The sequence below is a fragment of the Octopus bimaculoides genome, chromosome 3 (genome assembly GCF_046866305.1).
Source record: "Octopus bimaculoides isolate indiv1 chromosome 3, ASM4686630v1, whole genome shotgun sequence".
In the NCBI taxonomy this organism is placed as follows: domain Eukaryota; kingdom Metazoa; phylum Mollusca; class Cephalopoda; order Octopoda; family Octopodidae; genus Octopus; species Octopus bimaculoides.
In genome coordinates, this window is record NC_142930.1 from 88,637,252 (window position 1) to 88,664,788 (window position 27,537).

At 32.8% G+C, this 27,537-nt stretch overlaps 1 protein-coding gene across 5 annotated transcripts in view; it reads right to left on the bottom strand.

The window, feature by feature from the left end:
- Positions 1 to 27,537, bottom strand: part of LOC106876010 (protein TANC2) — a 264,847-nt gene that overhangs the window by 8,693 nt on the left and 228,617 nt on the right. For all 5 annotated transcript variants that reach the window (XM_052966230.2, XM_014924376.3, XM_052966228.2 and 2 more), the window contains 12 exons: positions 26,893 to 27,014; positions 24,148 to 24,292; positions 22,135 to 23,299; positions 13,144 to 13,375; positions 11,592 to 11,828; positions 10,459 to 10,635; positions 9,291 to 9,378; positions 8,194 to 8,451; positions 7,031 to 7,206; positions 3,396 to 3,528; positions 1,846 to 1,937; positions 709 to 855 (listed from right to left, as the gene is read on the bottom strand). In XM_052966230.2, the coding sequence (XP_052822190.1) occupies positions 709 to 855; positions 1,846 to 1,937; positions 3,396 to 3,528; positions 7,031 to 7,206; positions 8,194 to 8,451; positions 9,291 to 9,378; positions 10,459 to 10,635; positions 11,592 to 11,828; positions 13,144 to 13,375; positions 22,135 to 23,299; positions 24,148 to 24,292; positions 26,893 to 27,014 (2,972 nt within the window). The remainder of the gene's footprint in view (positions 1 to 708; positions 856 to 1,845; positions 1,938 to 3,395; positions 3,529 to 7,030; positions 7,207 to 8,193; positions 8,452 to 9,290; positions 9,379 to 10,458; positions 10,636 to 11,591; positions 11,829 to 13,143; positions 13,376 to 22,134; positions 23,300 to 24,147; positions 24,293 to 26,892; positions 27,015 to 27,537) is intronic.

Genomic DNA, 27,537 nt, shown 5'->3' on the forward strand with positions numbered 1-27,537 from the left:
AGCAAAGGTGTCCAGAGACAAATTGAATGTGAATGTAGAAATGATGGAGGTTTTAGACCAGCCAGATCCAAAGAGCAAAGGTCAATATAGTAGACAGAAGAGAAATCTTGTCTGTAGGCCAGAGGCTGGAGTGCGTCCATTAGTGAGAGAATGCCAAACAGTTGAGTGGTCCTTCTCTAGATGCAATCAAGGATGTCAGTGTGTACAGCAGCAGCACTATTGCAGATGTGGGAAAAGTATTTCATTGTGGACCTCATCTAAACCTCGTAGGAAGCCAGCACGTAAGGGCTGTAGCGGGTGAGTACTGTACTGGATCCTTAACTTACAAATTTGTATTCTGCTGTAGACATGAAGTTGAGTAGGTATTCCACTCAACGTCCTCAATAGCAGGGCAAATTGTAGGTATTACTGAAACTTCTGTGCTATGCTAATGATAACAAATATTTTTGTAGTTTGTTCAGACATCATCAAGCCTTTTTTAACAACCAAATTGCATAGCCAGTATGTTTTAACTACTTTGAATAGAGTTTGATTCCATTTTCAGTATGTGAAGTATTTACTGAATATGCATACAGATGGTGTTAATCAAAGATGAGGCCTATAAAAAAAAAAGCATTTTGAATGAAAACCTGTCTAAACCTTATTATATTGATAAACTCTATACAAGTTTGTAGTGGGGCATAGCATTGTTTGACAAAATAAACTCACCTGTAATTTTCTTTTACATTTGGACAGATTCAATAACAAGCTAATGCGTAGGTCATAGAAAGTACGAGCATCATCACCAAATCCATCTTTAGGAAACTTTCTCAAGGCATATTGAAAACGTTGAGCAGCTTCTTTGACACGATTTTTCTAGAAAGAAAATAAATAAAATATATATTTTTTTAGCACTGACATCATCTTTCACTATGAATAAATTTACATTACTTTATCCTTGCATTATATCATTTGATTTATTGCTATTATAGCTAAAAATCATTTAAATCAATTTTTAAAATACATGGTAATTTCAGTGATAGATTCTTAACAATTCTACAAAGATTATGCTCAGAATATTGCAATGTGCCCCATACAATAAAACACAACATATCAGATTAAGAATAGTAATCTCCAACAGTATGGATGAAGTATTGAATCTGTGAATTGCATTGTGTTTTTAGATACATTTTCTGGACAGCTGCTAAAAGAGTTGTTGAGTTTTCTAAATTAAAAAATTTGAAAGTCAATTCTCTTATTTTATCATCATCAACGTTGTCATTGTTTAACGTCTGCTTTCCATGCTGGCATGGGTTGGACGGTTTGAGGGCTGGCAATCCAGAAGGCTGTATGAGGCTCCGATCTGATTTGGCAAAGTTTCTACAGCTGGGTGCCCTTCCTAACGCCAACCACTCTGAGATGTAGTGGGTGCTTTTTACATGCCAACGGCATGAGTGCCAGTCAGACGGTACTGGCATCGACCACACTTGAATGGTGCTTTTTACATGCCACTGGCATGGGAGCCAGTCAGGCAGCACTGGCAACGACCATGCTCTAATGGTGCTTTTTACGTGCCACTTGAACGGAACTGGTAAGCCAGCACTGGCACCAACCACGCTCGAATGGTGTCTTTTACATGCCATCAGCACAGGAGCCAGTCAGGTGGAACTACTAATGATCATGTTCGAATGGTGCTTTTAACGTGCTACCGGCATGGGGCCAGTCAGGCGTCACTGGCATCGACCACACTCGAACGGTGCTTTTTACGTGCCACTGGCACAGGTGCCAATCAGGCGGTACTGTCATCGGCCAAGACGATTTTGCAAACAATAATAATTATCACTTTGTAGTTATATTTCTACATACCTTATAAAGAATATTTCCATCATCCATAAGTTTCTTGAGCAATACTAGCATAACTGATGGTTTTCCAACAGCCATAGTCCAAGTTGCTGGGCCTAAAAGTAATCAAATTACATTTACATTTGTTTAAATAGATCAAAATGAAACTGATTTTATTTCAACCAACTATAGAATAATATTTTCAGAATAACATTTTATTTGATGGCTGAGATAGCACATATATGAAGAGGATAATATATATTCTTTTATTTTTTTTACTTGTTTCAGCCATTTGGTTGGGGCCATGCTGGAGCACCACCTTAAGTGGGTTTAGCCAAAGAAATACACCCCAGGACTTATTCGTTGTAAGCCTAGTACATATTCTATCAATCTCTTTTGCCGAACTGCTAAGTTACGGGGACGTAAACACACCAATCCAAGTTGTCAAGCGGGGAATTGGGGGGGGGGGTAAAGACACAAAGGCACACACATAGATATATATATGACAAACTTCTTTCAGTTTTTGTCTACCAAATCCACTCACAAAGCTTTGAACAGTCTGAGGCTATAGTAGAAGACACTTGCCCAAGGTACCACATAGTGGGACTGAGCCCAAGACCATGTTGTTGGGAAGCAAGCTTCTTACCACACAACCACAGGCTAATAGTGGATGTACTTAACATTCAACTCACAAAAAGAAGGCTTTAAAGTTGAAATATAGCTAATTTATTTTATATTGTAAACTGTGAACAATAATATTGTTAGTTACAGCTTTCAAACTGACAAATACTTGCTACTATAGGTACAAGGCCTGAAATTTTGTGGGGAGGGGACCAGTTGATTAGATCAACCCCAGTACTCAACAGGTACTTAATTTATTGATCCCGAAAGGATAAAAGGCAAAGTCTGGAATTTGAAATCAGAACATAAAGACAAACGAAATACCACTAAGCATTTCACCCGGCATGCTAACAATTCTGCCAGCTCACCACCTTTTCCAATTGACAAATCATTGATTCAACGCATTTCTGATGGTGAATCTCTAACCCAGTGTAGAACAAATATTGCGAGGAACTTCACTCATGAAATGATAGCTTTTCATTTTTCTTGTTTATGTTTATATCCTTCACCAATATACATCTTATAATTTGCTGTTCTTGACACTGAATTTGAAAAATATTCAGTGGATATAAGTTGAACGATATAAGTTATATATAAATAAACTTAGGTCTTGGCCATGGTTTAACTTAATAACATCACATGAGGCAGTCTTTTAAGTTACATTTCAGGACATCAAAGCCCACTCTTATGTTAGTATTTATATTAAAAATACACACATACACAATGGATTTTTATTTTTCTGTAGTGTGGCACAGTTTTCAGCATACAAACTAAACACTAAAGAAATTATTCACCTAAATTTTGTTCTCAGACAAAACATTTCATTACACTTTGCACAAAAGCTACAATACAGTTACTTATTGTCTCTCTCTCTCTCTCTTAAAACAATTTTGTCTGAAACATTGATACATTTAAGTTTTTGAGAAATTTAAAACTTTGGTAATACAACTCACTTAGCTTCGCTCCTTTCTTCAGGAAACACATTATAACATCAATGTTTTTGCAAGCAATTGCTCTATCCAGTGGCCTCATATTGTTGCTATCGACATGCTCAATATTAGCTCCTTGGTCAATTAAATACTGAACCTGAAATAATAAATATTTTTGTTATTTAAGTTAAATGATTATAAAATGGACTACCAACAAGAGCATTGAAAATAAATTATGATAAACAGGAAGAGCTATGGAAAGGAGAATGCTGAATAATAACAAAATGTATAAGTGGAGAAACAACAGGATAAGAGTGGTAACAGGTTTAACACATTACCTGGAAAATAAAAATTCTAAAATGGTCTTTTGCCGGACATGAGCTTAGAAGAAAGGATAATAAATGAAATAACATATTGACAGAGTAGACAGAAAAAAGAAGATGAAGACTATGCAGAAATTGGAATGAAAACTTTGTTAAATGTTTTGGCCCCCTAATATGTGTGAAGAAAACATCAGACAGTGGTTGGTGGAGAGATCATGCAGAGGTCTTTGTCCGAGTGGACTGGACATGTGCATGATGGTTATTTAAAAATTAAGTCTGAAAGAAAGAAGTTATTAACACCAGGCAATACATCATCATCGTTTAACATCCGCTTTCCATGCTAGCATGGGTTGGACGATTTGACTGAGGACTGGTGAACCAGATGGCTACACCAGGCTCCAATCTGATTTGGCAGAGTTTCTACAGCTGGATGCCCTTCCTAACGCCAACCACTCTGAGAGTGTAGTGGGTGCTTTTACGTACCACCGGCATGAAGGTCAGTCAGGCAGTACTGGCAACAGCCACGCTCAAAATGGTGTATTTTACGTGCCACCTGCACAGTTAAATGGCACTGGCAACGATCTCGCTCGAACGACTTTTCATGTGTCACCGGCACAAGTGCCAGGAAGGCGACGCTGGTAACGATCACGCTCGAATGGTGCTCATAGTGCTCCACTGGTACAGGTGCCATATATATATATATAATGAATAAGCAAAAATAAGAAAAATTCAACAAGAGGAACAAGTTATCACAAAGGTGTTTGAAGTTTCACGTTTGTAGAGAAATAGGAAAAGGGTTTTCAACATTCTGGACATTAGAGTCCCTCATCAGAAAAACGAAAAGAAGAAGGATGGTGGAAAGGAGGGAAGAAGAAAAAGAAATGGTGGGGGCCAGGTGGGATGTGGTTCTATGGAGATAAATTAAAAAGAGAGGAAGCGGTGGGAGTTGTGTGCAAGAGTATTTGAGTAAGGAGATGGGAACAAAGGGAGATGTGTGAGCACTGTGAATTACAGGTAGTTAACAGGGGGTGAGTGGAGTTGAGTGGGATGTGAATGGGATAAAGGTGAGAGGAAGGCACATATAATTTTACAAACTAAAATTTACACATTGAATCGAGGCTGCTTTCATATCAAGTAACTTTAAAATCTGTATCAATGTATTTAAAAAAAATTTAAAAATAACCAATTTCCTGTCTCTGTGAATAGCTTTTAGCTTATAATATAAAACAGAATTATTCATGAAAATAACTGCTAATTTAGTCAATAACATAATTTTAATGCAACAGCACTATTAATATAATGGTGTTTTATTGGAATATACATGTATTGATTAGCTAACATTTAAAGTATAATTTATTATTTATATAAGCACCTTCATGGGATACTTTGTTACATAATGAGATAGCAGCACTGATAATGATCAAATAATATACATAGTGATTTGATCTAGTTTCACAAATTTGGATTTCACAACTCTGTTGTAGTTCTATTATTTAAAGCTAGAGTAAAGTTACATGTAATACTTGATGTTAGCACCATATTTCTGCCACTAAGTTATCACCAATCTTGTGGTGCAAATGGTTTTAATCTTTCTAGTTTTTATGTTTAAACCAGCCAGATCTGGTTTCTCACACCTACACTACAATGTCTTTCTAAAAATAAACACCTACACCATCAAAATTTTGAAGCTACAAGATAATGTATGATTAATTTGAAACAATGTGAATAAATATACATTATATTTGACAGATTAATCCGAATGGTAATGAATAAAGATATTTTTTATCTTTTATACTTGTTTCAGTCACTGGATTGTGGCCGTGTTGGGGCACCACCTTAAAGGGTTTTAGTCAAACAAATCATTCCCATACTTTTGCTGAAAATACTAAGTTATGGGGATGTGAACAAATCAATACCAATTATCAAGTAGTGTGGTGGGGAACAAGCACAGACACAAACACACACATACACAGTTGTATATCCATACATATATGCATAAGGTTGAGGAGGGTATTGGATTTAATCAAGCCCAAAATACAGGTAGTACCGAGTAAGTGCTGTATACCGGCTAGTTATGCCCCAATCGTTGTATAAACAGGATTGGGGATGATAAGTCGTGTATTAGCGTGTGTATGTATAAATAGAGACAAGGATAAAGAGAACAATGGCAAAGTTAGAAATATTTCTAACTTTGCTATTGTTCTCTTTATCCTTTTCTCTATTTATACATACATATATGCATATGTATATATTGTGCCTGTCTTATGATGGGCCTCCATACAGTTTCTGTAGACCAAATTCACTCAGAAGGCTTGTGGCTAAAGAAGAAGACACTTGCCAGAGATGTTACACAGTAGGACTGAACTTGAAACCAAGGTAGCTTGTTAACTATACAAGCCATACCTGCACCTGTGTATAATGAAATCATAAAATTGAACTTGGAATATTTTCAAAACTGAGTTTATTTTGTAAAATTAGTTGATTAAAGTGACCCCAGTATATGACTAGTGTTTATTTTACTGGCCTCTGAAAATGAAAAACATGAACTGAGAACATAAAAGGATGTAATCAAACATCGAAAGACATATTGCTCAGCGCTCTAGTGATTCTACCATCCATCATCACCTATTAAATACTTAATAGGTATATGAGCTTTCATGGGAATCTTTATATCATTGCTGGACCTGTTAAAATAACAGTCAAATTTCCTTAAAATCATATGTTGCTGTACAAAATAGAAAACGTATACCATATTTTCTGAAATACAACTTGAAATTTTCAGAGCAAAAGGTAGGTTAATGTATACACCAAGACAACTTTGGAGGAATAAAAATTCCCTGTGAAATGCAGCAAGATTTGATAAGATAGTGATGTTTGAATATTTACACTATATACCAGCACTTCCCAACCTTTTGACAACCAAAGACCCCTTTTATTTAAATGAGCTTTCCCACAGACCCCAGGCAGTTGAAAAGTCTGTCAGTTTAACATGTTCATAGAACCCCAGTACTACCTTTGTGAACCATGAGAGGTCCATGGACCACAGGTTCGGAACCACTGCTATATACTATGATGACTTATATAAGACTATATATAAGTCTGAAAATACAGTACTTATATATCCTTAAAAGGCAGGGTGGTCATGATTAGTTTGCTATTCCTCTTAAGTTCTACTTGGTTAGACTGACCATGGGTTAAACAAAAACAGCCTATCAAATCTAAAGTCCATTGAATCTTTTGTAAATGTTATCATTACCTCATTTGGCAGCACAGATGTTATCAAGAATTATACACAGAACGTAGAAAGAATTATGGTAACAATGAATGACAACTTACGATTTGAGGCTCTCCATAGAATGATGCCAGATGTAAAGGTATCTGCCCATTTTTGTCAACATGATGTAAATCAGAACCTCTACTCAAAAGAATCTGTACAATCTGCAGATGGCCATGTAAACAAGCTAAACTTAGTGCAGTCATTTCATCCTTGTCAACTTCAGTTTGACTGGCTTCTGTACTCACATAAAAAATAAAAAGAGAAAAAGATGGAAAAGATAAAGTAAGATATAAATCTGGAACACATCTGTGATAAAAATTTAAGAAATAAAAACAATTTACTTTTAAACAGTTTTATTGGCAACAATGTAAGACACTGAATTCATTTCTTCCTATTGTTTGGAATTAAATACAGCAGAATTTAAACAAGAAGGTATAACAAAAGTATAATTGTATGGTAAGAAGTGTGCTTCACAATCACATGATTCCAGATTCAGTCCCACTGTTGACATCTTGGGAAAATGCTTTCCACTATAGCTCCAGGCTGACTAAAATCTTGAGAGTGGATTTGGCATACAGAAACAGTGGGTGCTGAAAAGTTCCTCTCTTTAAGGGTGTTGCGAAAGGCCAGGTTGAAGGCCTAACCTTCTAAGTTCTTTAACAGAGCTTGGAAAAACTAAAAGACTGCTGCAATAAGTTTGTCAATCTGAGAGGAGAATATGTTGAATAAAATCATAATTAACTGATCCTCCTCCTGTATTTTCTTTTACCCAAAACCAGAAACTTTTCAGCACTCATTTATATGTGTGTGTGTGTGTGTATATATATATATGTGTGTGAATGTGTATATGTGTGTGTGTGTGTGTGTGTGTGTGTGTATATATGTATGTATGTGTGTGTGCGTATATATATATTTCTCTATTCCCGAGCGTTAAACCAATACATCCATTTGTTGTTTACACCACCTGTCTTCGTCTGTTGTTTTTTTCGTAAATTCTCCCATATATATATATATATATATATATATATATATATATATATACATATATATATATATATATGTATGTGTGTGTGTGTATATATACATGGATGGATGGATAGATAGATAGATAAACAGACAGAGAGGTAGATAGACAGACAGACAGATGAGTTTCTTTCAAACCTGGAAACAAATTGTTGTGAAGGGAACTATACAGCTATGTTATAACAAAATTTTAGTTTACCTGCTGAGAGAAGCATTTCTAATATGTTAATATGTCCTTCAGCAGCAGCCAGCATCAAGGGAGTATGACCATTTTTATCTGGTTGTTCTATGGAAGCTCCAGCTTGGAATAGAATTTCAGCCACTTCACATTTATTTGCTTTCACAGCACAAAGCAGAGGACTATAGGATTTGGTATTAGCCAGATGGACATTGGCTTCCTGCTTGATCAAATAACGAACAACTTCTTCACGGCCATGAAGACAAGCTGCAGTTAGTGCTTTAAATCATAGACAGAAAATATTTGTAATGTAAAGAGATTGTAGTGATTATAAACATGAATTTAAGACACATTTCTTAAAAGTCAGATCAACATTAAAATATACTCTAACCACAGAATTTAAAAAAGAACAAAAATTAGAAAATTCTCTTCACATATTTTAAAATTATAATAATATATTCAGAACAAGATAAATTAAATGCTTGAAAATACATTGTACTATATAAATAGAGAAAATTTTGCATTTTAGAAAATTTTCTAAAATCAAATCTTGTAAGACAATATAACTTTATAACATACTGATTTTTGTATTTTGTCAGAAAAGAAAATATTAGAAAATTGTTGCACTTAAAATTTTAATAAAAAATAGTAAGCCTAAGGGTATGATATAAAGCATTTGTTAAGTTCACAAGGTTCTGTGCAGTTGGATTGAACTCAGGACCATATGGTTGCAAAGCAGTGAACTTCATAACTGCACAGCCATGCCTGCATACACAGATGAAGGTAAGTCAAAAAAAAGTTAATACAATTACTTATGTTATTTGAATGGTTAACAATCAAATAACTGCACTAGAATGATTTTTTTTCTTTTAATCCCACATTTGATTTAATTCCAGTTAAGGAATAATATTTTAAAGATGTGTTGGCTGTGATGATAAAATGTATTTTAAGAGTTTTTAAATTGTTTTATGTCTGCTTTCAGAGATATTCCATTTTTAACTTTATTATGGGAGAGAGAAAAAAAAAAGGACTATAGTTATGAGTCAATCCATATAATTACCATGTATCTATACATTGAGTAAAGTCAATATTTACATATATAACATTATCTTACTAACCTGTTTCTCCAATTAAAGTATCAACTGCATCTATGCTGAAAGCTTCATTACTTCTCCCAACAGCATGTACTACTAAATAATCACAGATCTGCAAATATAACAAAAGGTATATCTTTTTAATGAAATATATTTCTTCTCCACACCATCACATTTCTTTTTTTAAACATATTTAATATCCAACAAATTTAAAATTAATTTTAAAAAAAATATTCATTTCAAAATTTCATTAACATTCATTTAAATCACTCTAAATATTCAAGTACTTTTATTCTAACCTCTCTTTTTGATGTTTTTTCTTTTAAAGTTTGATGTCTTAATTTATTGCAAATACTGTTAGGTAATATTTATATTCTTGTTTTATATTTTCTTCAAATCTTTTCTACTTCTTGCTTCACATGATATTTTTTCATTTATCCCAGAATATTTCTAGTTCTGTTTCCACAATGTGTCCAAACAACTTTGGTCTACTTCATCTTATGCTGCCATCTGTTGTTATATCAATTTTCCTTCTTCACTAAGTTTTCATATTATGTTCCATCTCAAGTCATCATAAATACAACATATACTATATATACATATTTGTGCAGTATTTTAGCCATTTTATTATGCTAAAATATATGTACGATTTTACAATATTCATTTCTGTATTTTCTCATATATTGGCTAATATATACTTATATTAATTCTGTCATTGATGAAACAAGGCTCAAAAGTTGATATGTTTATCTGGTAACACACAGCCATAAAAAATTAGCTGTTGTTGATTCATGAGGTTGGAGAAGTATGGATTAAACATAATAACAAAGCTAACAAGAGTGCCTCTGTATGGTTGTTCAGCTTTGTAGAAAAAAGCTTTTCAGCAAAATCCTTCCTAAAATCCAGCCATTCGAGAGAAGAAAAAAAGACATGCTGGATGATGTAGCCATAAGCACACAGTGTCTATGAAAAAGCATATTCACAGCTAAAATACTTCCTATTACACATTAGCCTTATTAGGCTTCTCCTAGGGCTAAAGAGAAACAGCAGGAACATTATAATTCAAAAAACAATCTACCATGTTACTGTATAGATACATATTTCAAACTAAATTCCCAATCAATTATTGGTAATTGGTTGTTTATTTTTTTCTGTTTTGAATTTATGGATTGAAATATAAAAGAACACTTACATGTTTGTGCCCCATTGCAGCAGCAGCAACAAATGCCTGTTGCATGGCTTCAATCTTTTGTTGTTGACTTGATGCGCTTGACCAATCACATTGTAAGAGGAAAGCTAATGACTCAAGGTGTCCATGCATGGCTGCATGGACGGCTGGACATTGTCCACATTTATCTGTATGACTTAACTGAAAAGAAAAATTAATCAAAATATAACAATTGATATACAAAAGAAAATATCAATTTTATGAGAAATATTACATTCTCGTCAAGCCAAAACCAGTTCTCAAGTTGCAGGAACTTTCAGTAAAGTAAGCTTTGGTGCCACTGTTTTAATCTTAATATGACCACACACCTAATGAAATACAATGCTTTTGTGTTTCAATTAATTTTGAAAATACTTAAGAATTTGTATGCCTTTAGTAAGATGATTAATTTTACAATAGTTTTATATTAATTTGGTATTTGAAATATAACTAAACAAAATATTCTTATATAAAACCATAACAAAAGGATCTAATTTAAATATGAACAGTTTAAACATGCAGGTTTATATATATAAAAAAAAAGACAAGAGGGTAGTCTCAAGTAGATTAGTATCAAAAGTATTAGCAAGAAAAGGGGTCAATATTGAGAATATTTTACCAAGAAGTATTCAGTTTATTTTGTCTTCTGTATGTATATATTTTTACACTGTTTCTAAATATATTTTCATTTATATTTTTGTTTCTTTATTTAGAAAATTCAAGATGCATCATAAAGACTTCACTAATACTCTGTACCAGGGAAAATGCTAGGGAATGCTGTTAGTTTGGATCAGTCTCATATAAGGAAGCACAGGTTGTTTTGAAAAGATTATAAATATTTTAACTGGTTGCAGTAAACTCTAGTAAAGAAAAATTTTTGAAGAGACATTGAGTACAGATAAATTGGTATCAAATTCAGTAAATACAAAAATGATTCAAGAGATTAATCTTATTCCATCTGTCATATGTTAGATAAAATGAAAGAACAAGTTATAATTTATATATATATATATTTCTTTTTATCACACTGTCAGAAGCTGAAATAGAATTTGAGATCATTGCAAAGATATTTTGTTGTTTTGAATGATGTCTGTTGAAATATGAAGATAATTACTTACATTTGCTTTTTTCGAACACAATAATTTAATAACATCCAGATGTCCATTAGCAGCTGCATGACATAAGGCAGTCATCCCATCTTCACATACAGCATCCACATAGGCTGAAAATTCTAACAATGATGACACCATTTCAAGGAAGCCTTCTCGTGCACTCACACACAAAATTGGGGCTTGATTGAGAAAGTTACTCTTGGCATTGGGATTAGCTCCGGCTAATATAAGTAAGCGGCTAACCTAAATAAAGGATAAAAAAAGAAAATGAACCAAAGTTTTCTTTTCTCAATATATAAAAAGAAACAGACAGGTAAAAACATATATAAAATATTCTCTTACTAAAACATTTTAACTATAATGGTTTAAAATTTGATTTTGGTAATCATTACCAAATGCGACCCACAATTATAAAATTCACCTGCATTCTAACAATTCTAGCTGTAAGTTTCTTAAAGACATACCAGTAAACTCACCAAACACCAATTTATCATATCTCCCTTCTATCTGTTGTATAGTGACTCAAGTATTCACAAATATTTTGTCTCACTCTTCGCATTCTTTACTAAACACTTCATCCTCTCTATATAGAAATTTCCTAAAATTCCTTTACTTGATGACATTGTTGTTTCATCCCAGATCAGCTTGGATCAAATAGATCAACAAGTCTATCATGTTTTATTTTACTCCAGTAAAATGTTTCTTTTATAAGATTGTAGGGAGTTGTAAGACAAAGATCTGCATGCTAATTCTATCAGATCAAGCAACCATGTAGAGGTTCCCTTTTTATCTCATCCATGACCATATTTTCTTTAGATATCAAATTATGGAAGTTTAAACTGAAATCAGTCTGGAAGGGTCTGTAAAGACCCGTTATCCCACCTTGGGATAATCACCCTGCTCACCATTCACACTTATTTACTGAACTTATGAAGGGCATTGTTTGAGTTTGTTTAATAGTCCATAAACTGACAGTTTAAGCAGTTTCTTCTCAGTGACTAATATACCAAGTATTTGGAAGGCATAACATTAAAAGCACCAACCACCAATATGCTTTATCTTGTCTCTCTTTTGTATGGCTACACAACTAGTCATCTAAATCTGTCTAAATATTTATTAAAAAAACCAACAAAATTATAAAATAATCACACTTGTGGCTTGTTTAAAAATATTTATTATGACAATGTTAAAGTCTTTTCTTTCTAAAACAATGAGAACTAGATGCATGCTTTCATCTGCATGTTTAATTTCTTTATATTCTATCTATAAGTATAAAGAAGTAAATGTAATAATGGGTCCAAATTTTTGCACAAGGCCATGGTAAGCCAATTATATCTACCTCAGTGTTCAACTGATACTTATCTTATTTATCCCAAAAGGAGAAAGCAAAGTTATCCTTGGATGAATTTGAACCCAGAACGTAAATGTGTACAAAATACCAGTGAGTATTTTGCCAGGCATGCTAACGATTCTGCCAGCCTTAGTAAATGTAATAATAAAATTATATTGACATTATTTTTCAAAAATCATTTTTATGTTAAAATAATATGTTAGTTACCTTAACATTTGGGGAGAAAAGATTCCGTTGAGTGACTAAAGCAGCATTGAGGTTGTCAGAGCAAAGGCACATCCAATAGGCAAGAAAAACTCGCGATGAAAACTGTGACTGGCGACACAGGTTTTTATATATGTTGGCTTTCAGGATGTGATGACCAAGTTCCAGCGACTTTTCAGGATCTTGATTGCTACAAATTCTTGACAAGCGAAATGCCATCAAGCTGTGACCATACCTTAAATATTGAGCAAAAAGAATTCTTGTTGGTTAACTTTTTATTAATTGACATCACTATACATAGATGTCAACTGACATCAATATACATTGTTTAAATGTATTTGTTCAATGTCAATTGATATCAATATAGTGTTAAAATATTAGTAAATTTTTGAGAATATAAAAATGAAATTAAAAAAATGGAAGAAGATAGGAGTGGCTGATAATAGTTAAAAAAGAAGAAAAGTTGAAGAAACAGGATTTGTTATTATAAACATATTTATTACTTACACTGTATTTAAAATTTTTAAAAATATTTTTTAACCAGGAAGGACAGCAGTGATGATGCTCTTTCATAGGGCCTCCAAGAGGAATGGGAGAGTGGGAATAAGATAAACTCAAACCAGAGACCTTCCAGAATACTTGCAACAAAGTAGATTCTACTAAAGGCACTAAAAGTGCCATGTGGTGGTGTTAAACAGGTTGATGGATTAAATCTATTTACTAAGTAAGATAGAGTAATTTCAATTCCGAAATCAAAGAGCCAGAACAAACACTGCAAGGCAACTGATCTGATTTTCTTACAATTTTACCATTTCACTGATACCTTTCTTTTTTTTTTTTCTTTTTTGAACTCAGAGAGTAAACAGTAAAGTTAATCATTGTGCCCTATTGTTTAAAAAATAGATATAAAATAATCTTTTTTTTCTAAATAAAAAGCAAAAATATTTGAAATGATTGGCTGTATTGTATGTTTACCACTGCCATCACCATCATCTTCAAACTTCTCTTCCTCCTTCTCATCATCATCATTTCTGTGCTCACATGAGTCAGACAGAATTTGTTGAGGCAGATTTTCTATGGCTGGATACTCTTTCTGTTGCTAAGATTCACCTGTTTCTAGGCAAGGTAATAATTTCTCATAGCTAGACATGTTTTTCATGGAAGACTTGAAATGAACAAGCTTGGTATGATAATGATAATGTTCATTTATAAACATCAAATGATGTTTAGACACTGGCGTGCACACACACATACACATGTGATAAGATTCTTTCAGCTTCTGTTTTCAAGGTGCTGTGCAGTTGAACTGAACCCGAGACCACAAGAGCAGAAATCAAATTTCTTAACACAATGCCTACATACAAAATATATTGTATGTTTCTGTTGCTGAGATGATGCCGATTATTAAGTAAGCATCAATTAAGTTATTATCTCATTGTTCATGCTACTATATAAAATACATTTTGCTGATATAATTTTCAAACCATGTCAGGCAACTTGCAAAGACAGTATAAAAGTTACGGTTCCAGAAGATCAGATGTGATGAACGCTGGAAAACTCTGATTAGAGGGAAAAATAGATAAAGTCCATCAAGTAAGGAAAGGTAGAAAATCTAGAGTGGCAGAGCATTGGAAATATATCTCTGCGAGAGAAGACTTTTATTGAATAATAAAAAAGAAGTGTAACAAAGAAAAACCAAAGGGGGTTCATATACCACTAAATACACAATCATTAATTAAAATACTACTGAATGTAACTGAATTTATAGAAATGAATTTACAAACGTGAAAAAAAAAATGTCTGTACATGTATGTGTGTGTGTGTTATATTAAAATATGACTATATTCAAATTTGATAATTTCCATTGAAAATGTTTCATATTTCTTCAATCCTTTATTTTTAGTTGGGAACAATAATGTCTTTGAATTTGTTAGTCTATTAATGATTTTAAACTTTCACAGTGCCATTCTCATCATAATGTGATGGTATTAAAAGAGGAATATGTAAAAGATTTAATACAAAAGATCAGACTTGAATTAATAGTGTTTTTAATATAACCTATTTGAAAGAAAAATTGTTCCCAATATACACATAAGACATCAGAAGAAGGAGAATAGAATAAAGGTCAATACAAGAACAATTATGCATCTCACAAACCAAGAGAATCTGAGTCTAAGTAAGGTCCCACTGACCCCTTTCTCTCTCTCTCTCTCACTCACTCACCTCTATCTATCTATCTATCTATCTATCTATCTATCTATCTATCTAGCTATCTGTCTGTCTGTCTGTCTGTCTGTCTATCTATCTGTGTGTGTGTGTGTGTGTGTGTGTGTGAAAAACATCAGAAATGCTTTGCCCCATGTAGAAACTGCAAGAGCTACTCAGAGGTTTTGCAAGCTCTTCTAAATTCATGGCAATGCTGGAAACCCTTCTGTATCATTAGCAGGCACCTCAGGATCACAAGCGTTTTGTCCCTTAGCCTGTACATTTCACCTGAGTGGGGCAGCAAGGACTGAGCTAGTCTTCACCAATGCAATTTTTTAATCAACCATAGCTATTTTGAGGTAGTTCCAGGTGCTATGCCTTATTTCCTTGATAGCTTTCTTCAATTGTCTGGGTTTCAGACATATCTTCTGCTGGAAATAGCACATTGTGCCTTGATATCATGTGATAGTTGAAATGAGTGTCACTGTCATACAAACAGTACTATTCATTTCCAATATACTGCTAAAACATGTCTGGTTATGGGTAAATATTACCTTACTTGGAAACAGGTGAGGGTTGGCAACAGAAAGTGCATCCTGCTGTAGAAAAGCTGCTATAATAAACTCTATCTGACTGATGCAAGCATGGATGATGATGATGATGATGATACACATACACCTCCCCATATACATACACACACCCATATAAGTATGTAAATGTACACACACACACACACACACACACACACACACACTACATAATTAAAGTTAAACTGCATGACAAAAAAAAAACAGTATTTAGAATTTCCTGTGTATTTTTATACATCCAAAGGAGAAGTGTGAGGACTGATATTATAAAAAGGGTTTCACTTCCTTGGATGTTTCAGTTAGATAAGTCCCAGAGGACACATAGAAAGCATATATAGACACACACATACATATCTGATGAGCCAGAGGATTGCTTTATCATGATTTCTACAACTTGATGCATTTCTTAATGCCAACTACTTTACAGATTGTACTGGGTGATTTTTCTGTGGCATCAGCACTAGTGAGGTTACCAAATAACTTGCAAGACAAGACTCTTAGATAGAGGGGCAATACAAAAATGAGGGTGGTGGCTTTCTACTAGGTGTTGAGTAGACAAGAACAGGTGTTTTGGTGCAGAGGAGATACATGGCTACCCCAGCAGGAAAGGATGGCAAGGATGAGGTGTCAGGGTATACTCTCAAGGAATAAGAAAGTGGATAAGGAGTTTGTTGGCAGGGGGGACATAAAGGAAAATAAGAATGGGTCAAGGAGATGGAGATGATGGATTTGAATACATAAAAGTGGGCAGAAATGGAGAGCAACAGTGTAATAAAAGTATAGATGGGTAAGAAATAGGGAGATGGTGTGGAGTGTAGTGGGAAAGAGATGCACAGTGGCAGAGATGGAAGTCAGAGGCACATAGGTGTGTATATAGTGATTGACAAAAAGGATTGGATGGGAGTTGTTGATGGCAGATATCAGAAGGAGTTCAAAGGAAATGGATGTTCAGTGGAAAATAAAATAAGGGATGATGTTAAGAATGTGGATGAGTGACAAGGTAAGATGTTCCAGAGAAAGGGATAACTTGTAGCACAAAAGTGGGGATGGAAGATGTGAAGTTCTATTGTCATATAATTACAGCAGTACGGGTAAAAATAAAGAAAGGTAAAAGAGAGATGGGTGTTACAAAGATGAGCTGTAGAGGAAGACTTGACAGGCATGAATTGGGTGTGGAGGGAGTGAGATATCATACAAGTGGAGGGAGCATGATATCATGTATGTTTAACATTAATGTGATGGTGGAGGAAGGTGGAAGAGTAAAAGTGGTGGCAAAATAGAGAGGTGAACTTGTAAGTCTTTAATAAATTGATGAAAATCTTACTTAGAATTTGAAAATAATGTTTGTGAATTTTTACTTAAAATAATATAATGCTTAAATATGTACATATTACAAGAATATTAATACACCCTGAAAGACAAACTATGTTATTGGCCACAAATGTGTTATATACATATATATATATATATATGTATGTATATCATCATCATCATCATTTAATGCCTGTTGTTCATGCCGTTATGGGTTAGATGGTTTAACCAGAGCTGGCAAGCTGGGGAGCAGCACTAGACTCCAGCCTGATATATATATATATATATATATATATATATATATATATATATATATATATATATATATGCAAGAGCATCTGAACAGGCCAATTATCATGGCTAAAAATATATAAATTGTACATTTCCAGTTTCAAAAAGTTGCCATTGAAATCAATTAAGGAAACATGGGAGGTTTTATGCAAAACTTGAAGTTAAAATTTTGATCAATTCATATAAATCAAAAATAATGTACCAAACACAATTGTGAAGAAAATACAAAACACTCAAATAACAATCTGATGATTATTATAATTAATTTTCATCAAGGCAGTGAGTTGGCAGAATTGTTAGTGTATCAGACAAAATGCTTAGCTGCATTTCTTCTGACTCTTAACATTCACTGAAGTTGACTTAACCGTTTATTCTTTCAGTTAAGTACTGGGTTGATGTAATTGACTTGATCCTCCTCTCAAAATTGTTGGCTTTGTGTCAAAATTAGAATGTATTATTTATTTGTATATTTTAGTGAGAAGAGAAAAGTCCATAGCTTCTTAGAGAATCCCAAAGACTGGTAGGAACAAGGGAAACAGTTAGCCTTAAACCAGATTACAGATTAAGTCTAATACCAAAGTAAGCCATGGTAGAATCTGAACTGTAAATACTAAGAGCCAAGGAAAATACTGCCAGGTATCTGGTGTGATTTTCTTACAGTTCAGTCAATCCCCCACATATTGGTACTTTCCTATTGACTCTGAAAGAATAAAAGGCAACGTTGACCTCAGTGGCATTTGAACTCAGAGTACAAAGGGTCAGAACAAATACTATAATGCATTCTATCCAATGCTCTGATTTTGCAAATTTGCTGCCTTGAACACACAAACACACATATGCATATACATTTAATTATGTAAATACACATAACCAGACTGTAGAAATTAAATTTTCGAAAGGAAATAAATACATACACACACAGGAATATACATTCAAATATGTAAATGTTTGCTAACACAAACCCAGTCGTACAAATAAATTTTAAAAAGCAAATATTCATTTCGTTCATACTTGCATTTAAATAAGATTGGAAACATTAAATAACAAATATAACATATGCTTGTCAAAATATACGTTAATTTATCAAACTATTCATGTCTGTCAAAATTTATACGTCACATTATATGTTGATTTATAATGTGATTTATAAAACAAAAATTCAACATAGTTCTTTAAGTGCTTCACCAGAGAATATTTATAATTAAAGAATTTTTTTTGCAACACCAACCTTACAAAATGGAATGGAGTGTAGCAGTGATCATTAATTATATGTGTAATATATTCCATTATCTTCATTATTTCAAAAAATATTTTCTGAAATCAATCTCCTCTTGAAAGCTTATTCAAAAGACTTATATTAACGATAAGCAAAAAACTATTAAGCACAATGATTAAAATGAAAGCATTATCCCAGTATTTCATATTTACTTATTACATTTCCATATTACATTGACCCAATGGCCAACTATATTTTGATCTATTTATCATTTATAGCACAGGGAATGAAAATTGATTCTGTAAATATTAATCATATGGATTTTGAGGTGAGTTCCATAATCTGTATGTCATAGGGGCAATCTATACTCACAGAACGAATTGAATTCAGCTCTGCAAACTTATAAAAAACTCATCAGTGTTAGTCCAGTACAGTCACTGCTTGTCATAGAATAAGTTGTTCCCACAATATAGTAAGTGTTTAGATTTAGATGGACTGGGTCAATAGAAAGTGTTCTGACTTAAGATACAGTAGAGCACAGGTGTCAATATACAAATTTCCAACTTTTTTAGTTTTGATCAAACATTGTAATATTTTGATCAATTCATATAAATCAAAAATAATATACTCGCTGTGACTATAAAAAAATATCATCTGGTTAAGATATTAAGTTAAAGTGAGATCAAGAGCTTGAAAATGAAAAGATCCTGGATTTGATTCTTGTTAAGATTTCATTAGTTCTGATGCTGTTAATAATCACATGTACTCTGTCAAGTTGTAAATAACCAGAACTGGAGAAACATTGAAGAGTGTGTGTGTGTGTGTGTGTGTGTGTGTGTGCGTGCGTGCGTGCGCGGAGATGGAACTTCAGGTCAAATTAAAATATTGTTACTTCTATTGCTAAATAACTTCTTTCTGTTTAACTTTCCCACAATTATAAATATATATTCTCATATAAAATTAATTCATTAGCTGTATAGTGCCACAAGTAAAGGTTTTGCTGCATCAAAAGAATTTGTGGACAATAGGCTTGTTGAATGTATGAATATAAAATATTAACCAACAAGTCAGTCACTGATTTACAGCAATATGATATTTTTTCAATGATATGACTTAAGAAAGGAAACAATGGTTTTGGTAATGTCAAAAATGGTTATGAATTGCCACAAAATTGTTGTACATCAGTGTTCACATTCTTTTTTAATTATTATATTTCATATGTGCAAGTTTTAAAACATTTGAATATAGATTAAGATATTTTAGGTTACAGAACTTTGAAAAATTCTAATAATTTCTTTAAATCCTTTATATTATAAAATAATTTTCAAGTTACTTCTATAAATGTAACAGTGAAACAATTTAAAGCTACAATTTTATTTTTAAAAATGAATACATAATGAATATATCTTCATAACTGTTTTAGAAGACATGCTACAGATAATTTGCTCACATCATATATAAACAAATTTCACTTAGTGAACATCTGGAAACATGCATGAAAACCATATCTTCCAAATTTCTTGTCTTCCCACTCTATCAATGTACAGAATATACCCCAGATAAAACAAGAATTAATAAGGAAAGTTTGTTTATTAAAAAAATACAAGCCACTGATGAAAAGGCTATAAAAAACATCAGTAATTCTCCTTTTCCTATGAATTAATTAGTGTAGAATGTCTACTTGGGCTTCTTCTTAAGAAAACTAAAATTCATGTAGCAGCCATCATCTATCTTATTTATTCCACACCTTGTTATCTTACTTACTCCACACCTTGTTAACAAAGAAGGGATATGTTTCAACATGTTCAATGGGAGAGAACTAGCACTATTTGATAATATTCTTTGACAAGATACTAAACAATAATTATCTATAACATTTTCATGTAAACGATCATTATATCACTTATTCATATCTCTCTTTTCTGTCATAGGACATATTCAATGGAGGAAAGCTTTTATATATCATTAATAGCATTTTCAATGATAAAATTAGATCAGTATTGATTCTAGGAATATTTGACATTCCCATAACAGTACATACTGAATATCAAAGTAGAAATTATAATTTACTGATGTTTGAGCAACTGTTGCCAACAAAGGAAAAAACACATATCCAAGTCTGGAGGTGATAAAAGCATTAAGATGGATTTCACATATTTATGAATGAGTTATTCTCCTGGAATGAAGATTACAACTGCAGCAAATTTTATTGATATGATCTTTTCATCAATATGAGATTCAGATACTCTGTATCTAGCATGTCATTTCAAAAAAGGATGACAAAATAGAAGATCCTGACCATAGCCATCGACAGTCAGTAGATCAAAAACCAAAAAGTATTTTTTCCACAGGTTTCAAAATTCAACCTAAAGAAAGCACATGACATGTAAGATACATGGAATCAGAAAACAGGATCTTTGATGACTTATTTGATTTTCCTTTGAGGAAGAGCTGGAAGAAATTTGAAGGCAGAATCACACACTCTTATATCCAAAAGAGGTGTCATGTTCAGCTGTATATAAGTAAACAATTTATAAATAAAAATATACTGATAATATTCAAAAGTAATCATTAAATTTTTTGTGAATTTTAGGAAAAATAATTCAGTACTTGTTTGGCAAATAACTTAATCTGAGAGTATCTCTGTTGAAACTTAAACAATTACATTGTTGAAGATTCATGACAGTAATTTAACACACATATACATGTAGATTCACTTTTGTCTTATTTTGTGGTAGTTTTGTATAGTATAGAAGTGTCACAAAATTTCAATGTATATCTACAGTTGTGGAATTATGTGATTGGGTTATAGATGCATAATAATATTTCTGATATTCTATAGTATACAATAGTATCCAAAAATATACAAATAGTGAATATAATAGCCATATGTGTTTTAAATGGTGATCATGGCTCATCTTTAATGTAATATGTTATAACCAAATTTCTAACTAATATACAGCTAAAGCTTGCTTCTATGTTTTAAATTTCTCACAGAGCTGTCCTCTATGAAAATTAAAATGATACTATAGCAGTTCTGACTAGATATATTCAGCAATAAAAAAGTATATATGTTCTGAAGGAAAAATGTAGCTCTTAAAAACCATGTGATACTGATGAGTTACATGGTAATTACATTCATTGTGGTTTTTCTTCTCTAATCCAGGAATTTTCATGTATAATTTCATTTGTGCTTAGAAAGCAGCATTCAGTTGTCAGACAGAAGGCTATCCAAAATGTTTTTCGATTCATAGGGTGAGGTTGTAATAAAATTAAAGTTATTATAGTATCAGTATTCCTTATAACTTGTGAATGTGTAGAAATATAAAAGGTTTAGAAATTAATTGGAAATAAAAAAGCAAAATAAAGAAAATATTTACTCACCGAAGTTCACATAAAAACTTTCTGTGTTCATTTTCATCCCTTTTAATAAGCCAGTCCCTAAAGGCTGGATGAAAAAACATATAGGTGTTATCTGTTTCACGGTGGTATAGAAACCCAGAAAGTATTTCAAGTCTATGTAAGAATTCATCTCTAGAAATATATTTCTTTGTTGAGCCTGAATTAATGGCTTCATAAATCTCTTCTTGGTTGAGAGGATAAAGTGAGGCTAAACACACACCAAGTATTGGGTAGATCCTTTCATAAGATCTGACACTGGGAAATTTTAAATTGAAATGTAGCAGAAAGACTTCAGAAATATTAATAGGTATAATTTTATAGTTGGAACTCTTAAGAACTAAGTTTCCACGTTCTATAAGATCCAGGACCAATTTGCAATAAAGAAAGCTGCCATTACTAAGTGTTTGCAAATAGTTGCAAAATTTATTTTGTGTTCCAGTCTCATCGACAGCTATATTGTTCTGCAGATCAGTACTGACATTGATGCGATAGCTGATATAATCATGTAGGTCTTTAACTGTGGCATCACAAGTATCAATAGATATATGGAAGAAAGGTAACTGCCGTGTAATTTCAATATAACTTGTTCGCACAGTTACAATCACTTTCAACCACATAGGAAATTTGTGCAAATAATGCAAAAGAAATGAGCCAATTGTGTCACCATAGTCAGGTCGATGGAATTCAGCTTCATTTAACGAATCAACTAGAATTATACAACTGTCTGAAGTTATCTTTCCACTGCTTTTTAACATTTTTAAAGGTTCTAAGACACCTTTTACAAAGGATTGGTATGGATTCTGAATGCATTCCTTCATGGTAAGGATATTGAACAAGTTGGGATCAACAAGTAACATTTCACGGTAGGCTTCAAGTTGTGGTGCTCTGGCTAATGTAGCAGCAATACTGTGTACAAAATCAGGTAGCATGCACGTTGTGTTGTTGTCAGCTTGACATATATGATAGGCTACTACTTGGCAGCCAAGACTCTTTAAAGAATCATAATTCAAACTAGTACTGGATGCACTCAAATAAGAGTTGTGACTAGCTACTGATGAAGATGAAAGACTGCTAAGTGTTCCACAAGGACTGCTCTGGTAGCCATTCTGCCTAGGGCGGTCCTTACCATTTGTTTCTGGATAAGCATCTAAAAGAAAATAGAAAAATTCCTTTTAAATTTGCATATGACTAAAACGTTTTTAGTTTTTAATTACTATTTTATGACTCAATGATAAGAGAAAGAGCAATGCTGATGACCTTTTGTAGGGCCACTGAGACTTGTTGGGGAAGGACAGAAGAAAACACTACTCATGGACTATCCTCAGACTGGAGACCCAAGATGAAGGCTTGAAAAAAAGTTTAACACCACCATTTGACCCTTAGGTGCCACCTTTGAAGGGACCTAAGGAGGATGGAGTACATCTATCATCTAAGAATATGCATACTTCACCCAACACACTTTACACAAATGCACCGGTTTTCCTGGATTAATACCATTAATTTAAATGTATTAATTCAGAAAAAAAAATCCTGTGCAAGGTAGCAAGCTGAAAGAATCGTCAGCATGTCAGGCAAAATGCTTAGCAGCGTTTTGTCCTGAGTTCAAATTCCACTGAGGTCAACTTTGCCTCTCATCCTTTTGGGGTCAATGAAATAAGTACCAGTTGAGCACTGGGATAAATATAATTGACTAGCCCCTTTCCCCAAAATTTCAGGCCTTGTGCCTGTAGTAGAAAGGATTAATTTAAATGTATAAGTAATTTAAGAAAATAATGAATCTTAATATATCTATACGTGAGATTTTGATGATAAAGAGAAAACAGTTAACATAAGAACAAGGTAAGAAAATACCAAAGGATATTGCAAACGGTATTACATGGGGTCAAATGAATTAAAGTAAACTGAAGAAAAAAAAAATCAAAGAAATGAATAGGTAACATGATAACAAAAATAAAAAAACTAGTGATTTAAAAAAAAATCATGAACCCCACTTACCTCCATTAATTAAAGTAGGTCCTTGGGTTTTATTTCCAAAGCAACTGTATTCAAGAAGTTGTTCTATTACTGCTGTCTTCCCACTACCAACATCTCCTTGGAGTACAACTCCTTGTGTCTGACTGGACCATTCACTGTTCAAGGCCTTTTCAAAAAGAAAATTAAAAAAGCAATAGAAGTGTATTCCAAATTGAATTTGTTTGTGGAAGAAAATGGAATTAAATCAAGTTGGATATAAACTTCCCCATGATATTTGTTCATCTAATTTTAAGAAACATCCATGCTTAATCATTCTAATGAAGCAAAGGAAAAATTATTTTCATAGACAAACTAAAATTTAATTTTGGTCAGTTTTATTTGTATAAAAAAAATGATTCAAGTAAAAATAGAAAGAAATCTTCATCAACATTTTCTATGGTGTTATGTGTAAATCAGGTTGTATAATGTCTGGTAATATTTTGTCATCTATAAGACCCAGTGGCCTGAGATCTAATTTCACCACTTTTTTTGCGTTTCTCAAGATTGTGGTTACTCATCACCAATTTTTTTTCCCATTGTAACTATCACTCTTATGTATATTGGTTTTGGCCATTATTACCTATTTTTTCAGTTCACCTTTGTTCTGTCATTTACACTAATTAGTATTATACTGCCAACTTATCCAAGTTTCAACAACCAATCAACATCACACTTCCAATACATGCATCATACAATTTAGTTTTTTCATGGAAAGAGGAACTACTAACAACAATGGCAACAGCTCCCTTAACTTTTCTCACCTCTTCCTTACTTTCTCAATTATGTTTACACCAATAGACTTCCAGAAGCTTTGAACTGTTTCTCATGAATTTATGGTCTTTATTTCATTTTACAATTTTTTTTTTGTTTTATATTTATATAATTTTTACAGCAGTTGATAAACTTTTCAGCTTGTACTCTACTGTAGATGCTTGTATTGAATTTTTGATAAAGCCACTTAGTTTTACTTTTGTTCAGTAGCTAAGATGATAAAGCACTTTGCTATGTCTACCAATAGGTTATACTGATAAAACTGAGATGAGAATGCGTGATAACAATTCAGAATTTCCATTACAAAAGAAGTGTAAAAACATCCTCCCAAGAGGTTATGTTTATGAGTGCATGCTTTAAAAATGTGTGTCACATATCTAGAACACTACATCTGCTGGTAATAAGAGTAGACAAAAATTGAATTATGATGTATATATATGTGTGTGTATGTATGTGTGTATATCTATATATATATATATATATATATATATATATATATATATATATATATATATATATATACATATACATATAGTTTATTTATGTGGCATAAATCTATTTTGTTGATTCAAAAATTTAATCCTTTGTTGGTCCAGAATTTTATCCACTTATTAAAAATATCAGCTTGTTATTAAAAAAAACAAAACATTTAGATCAAATAACATTTATTGGCTTATATTCCAGCATGCTCTATTCAAGTTGAAATGCCAAAAAAAAAAAAGAACAAAAAAAAAAAGATTCCATTTACATGGTCAATTTGCAGACTATATTTTAAAGTGTGAAGGGATTTTCCATGGTATTTCTAATATATTAACACTGTAGATGTAGAACCAATGATGATGCAGATGATGAAAGACAATTACTCTTTGTAGCTGGATGTAAATGTATTGAAAAAAAGAACCTAAATTTAAATTATAATCTAAGCAAAGAAAGTTCATGTAAGGATAGGCATGTAATGTGAATGCATTATACAAACAAGATGAAAAACTGCTGTGAAGATAGAAGCAATAGTATACATAATAGTAGTATTCCAAAGGAGCAGCATTTTTGATGTGGAATCATTCTGAATGGAATGTAAAATGCTCTAATAAATTTGCTTGAGGCACTATTCTCATGAATAAGTACTCCACAGGAGTTTCAACTCTCAAATAAATTTAAGCTGAAAAGCCACTTTGTCATTTCAAATTGAATTTTAACATTGAACTTCTATTGGGGCAACTATGACAAGAAAGGTATAAAGTTAAATTGTTATCACACATGAGACAACATAGGGTTTAGATGGTTGCAACGATGCAGTATTGCAGTGCAGATACTTGCCGTTTAGAGCAGCATTGAAAATCGAAATGATTGTGTGTGAGAGTGTGTGTGTGCAATTGTAAGTATATATTAGTTATATCTGATCATATGTTAATTCAATCTTCAATTACAGAATAGAGTTAAAACTTTGCGATGTATAGGATATTTATTTCATGCATGTGTGTATATATATATATATATATATATATACACACATACACACACACACACATATATATATATATATATACATACAAACACCAACACACACACATACATGCCATGTGTGTGTGTGTGTGTGTGTGTATTTATATGGTGTATGTGTTGCTTGGTTGTTTAGCATCATGTCAGCTTTTATAAAGCAGATATCTAATGAAAGACATTCCAGCCATGACTTTTTCACTTTTTGCGACAAAACTTATCTGGGACTACATCATCTAATGTCTCCTTTCCTTTTAAGACAATACAGTGTGATTTGAAGGAGATTACACTCCAACCTAGTAACAACTCCCTGGTTAATTATGCAATGTGTGCTTTACATAAATAAGAAACCACATTCTGCTTGAGCAATGTAAGTGGGAAATTCGGATATTTATGCTTTCTCCTAAAGGATTACATATGCAACAATAGGGGTTATTTTTTACCTCTTCGCATACTTACCATTTCTATTTCTTTGAAGAGCCACTCTCTTCCAATAAAAACAGATTTCCCTTCACTGTGAGGAATTTCAAATTTGATTGGAAACATCTTCAGCTGAGGTGGTCGAATTGGTGCAAATCGAACTGCAGAAAAAAAAGATGGAAATAATAATAATAATAATAATAATAATTTTGGCAAAAGGCCAGCAGTTTTGAGGGTGGGTAAGTCTATTACATAGACCCTAGTACTTAACTAATACTTATTTTATTGGCTCTGAAAGGGTGAAAAGTAAAGTTGGCCTCAGTGGAATTTGGACAAAGAATGTAAAAATGGACAAAATGCTGCTAAGCATTTTACCCAGCATGCTAACAATTCTGCCAGCTCATCATCTTAATTATACTCTTTTACTCTTTACTCTTTTACTTGTTTCAGTCATTTGATTGTGGCCATGCTGGAGCACCGCCTTTAGTCGAGCAAATCGACCCCAGGACTTATTCTTTGGATGCTTAGTACTTATTCTATCGGTCTCTTTTGCCGAACCACTAAGTTACGGGAACTTAAACACACCACCATCGGTTGTCAAGCGATGTTGGGGGGACACAGACACAAACATATACACACACACACATATATATATATATATATGTATATATATGTATATATATA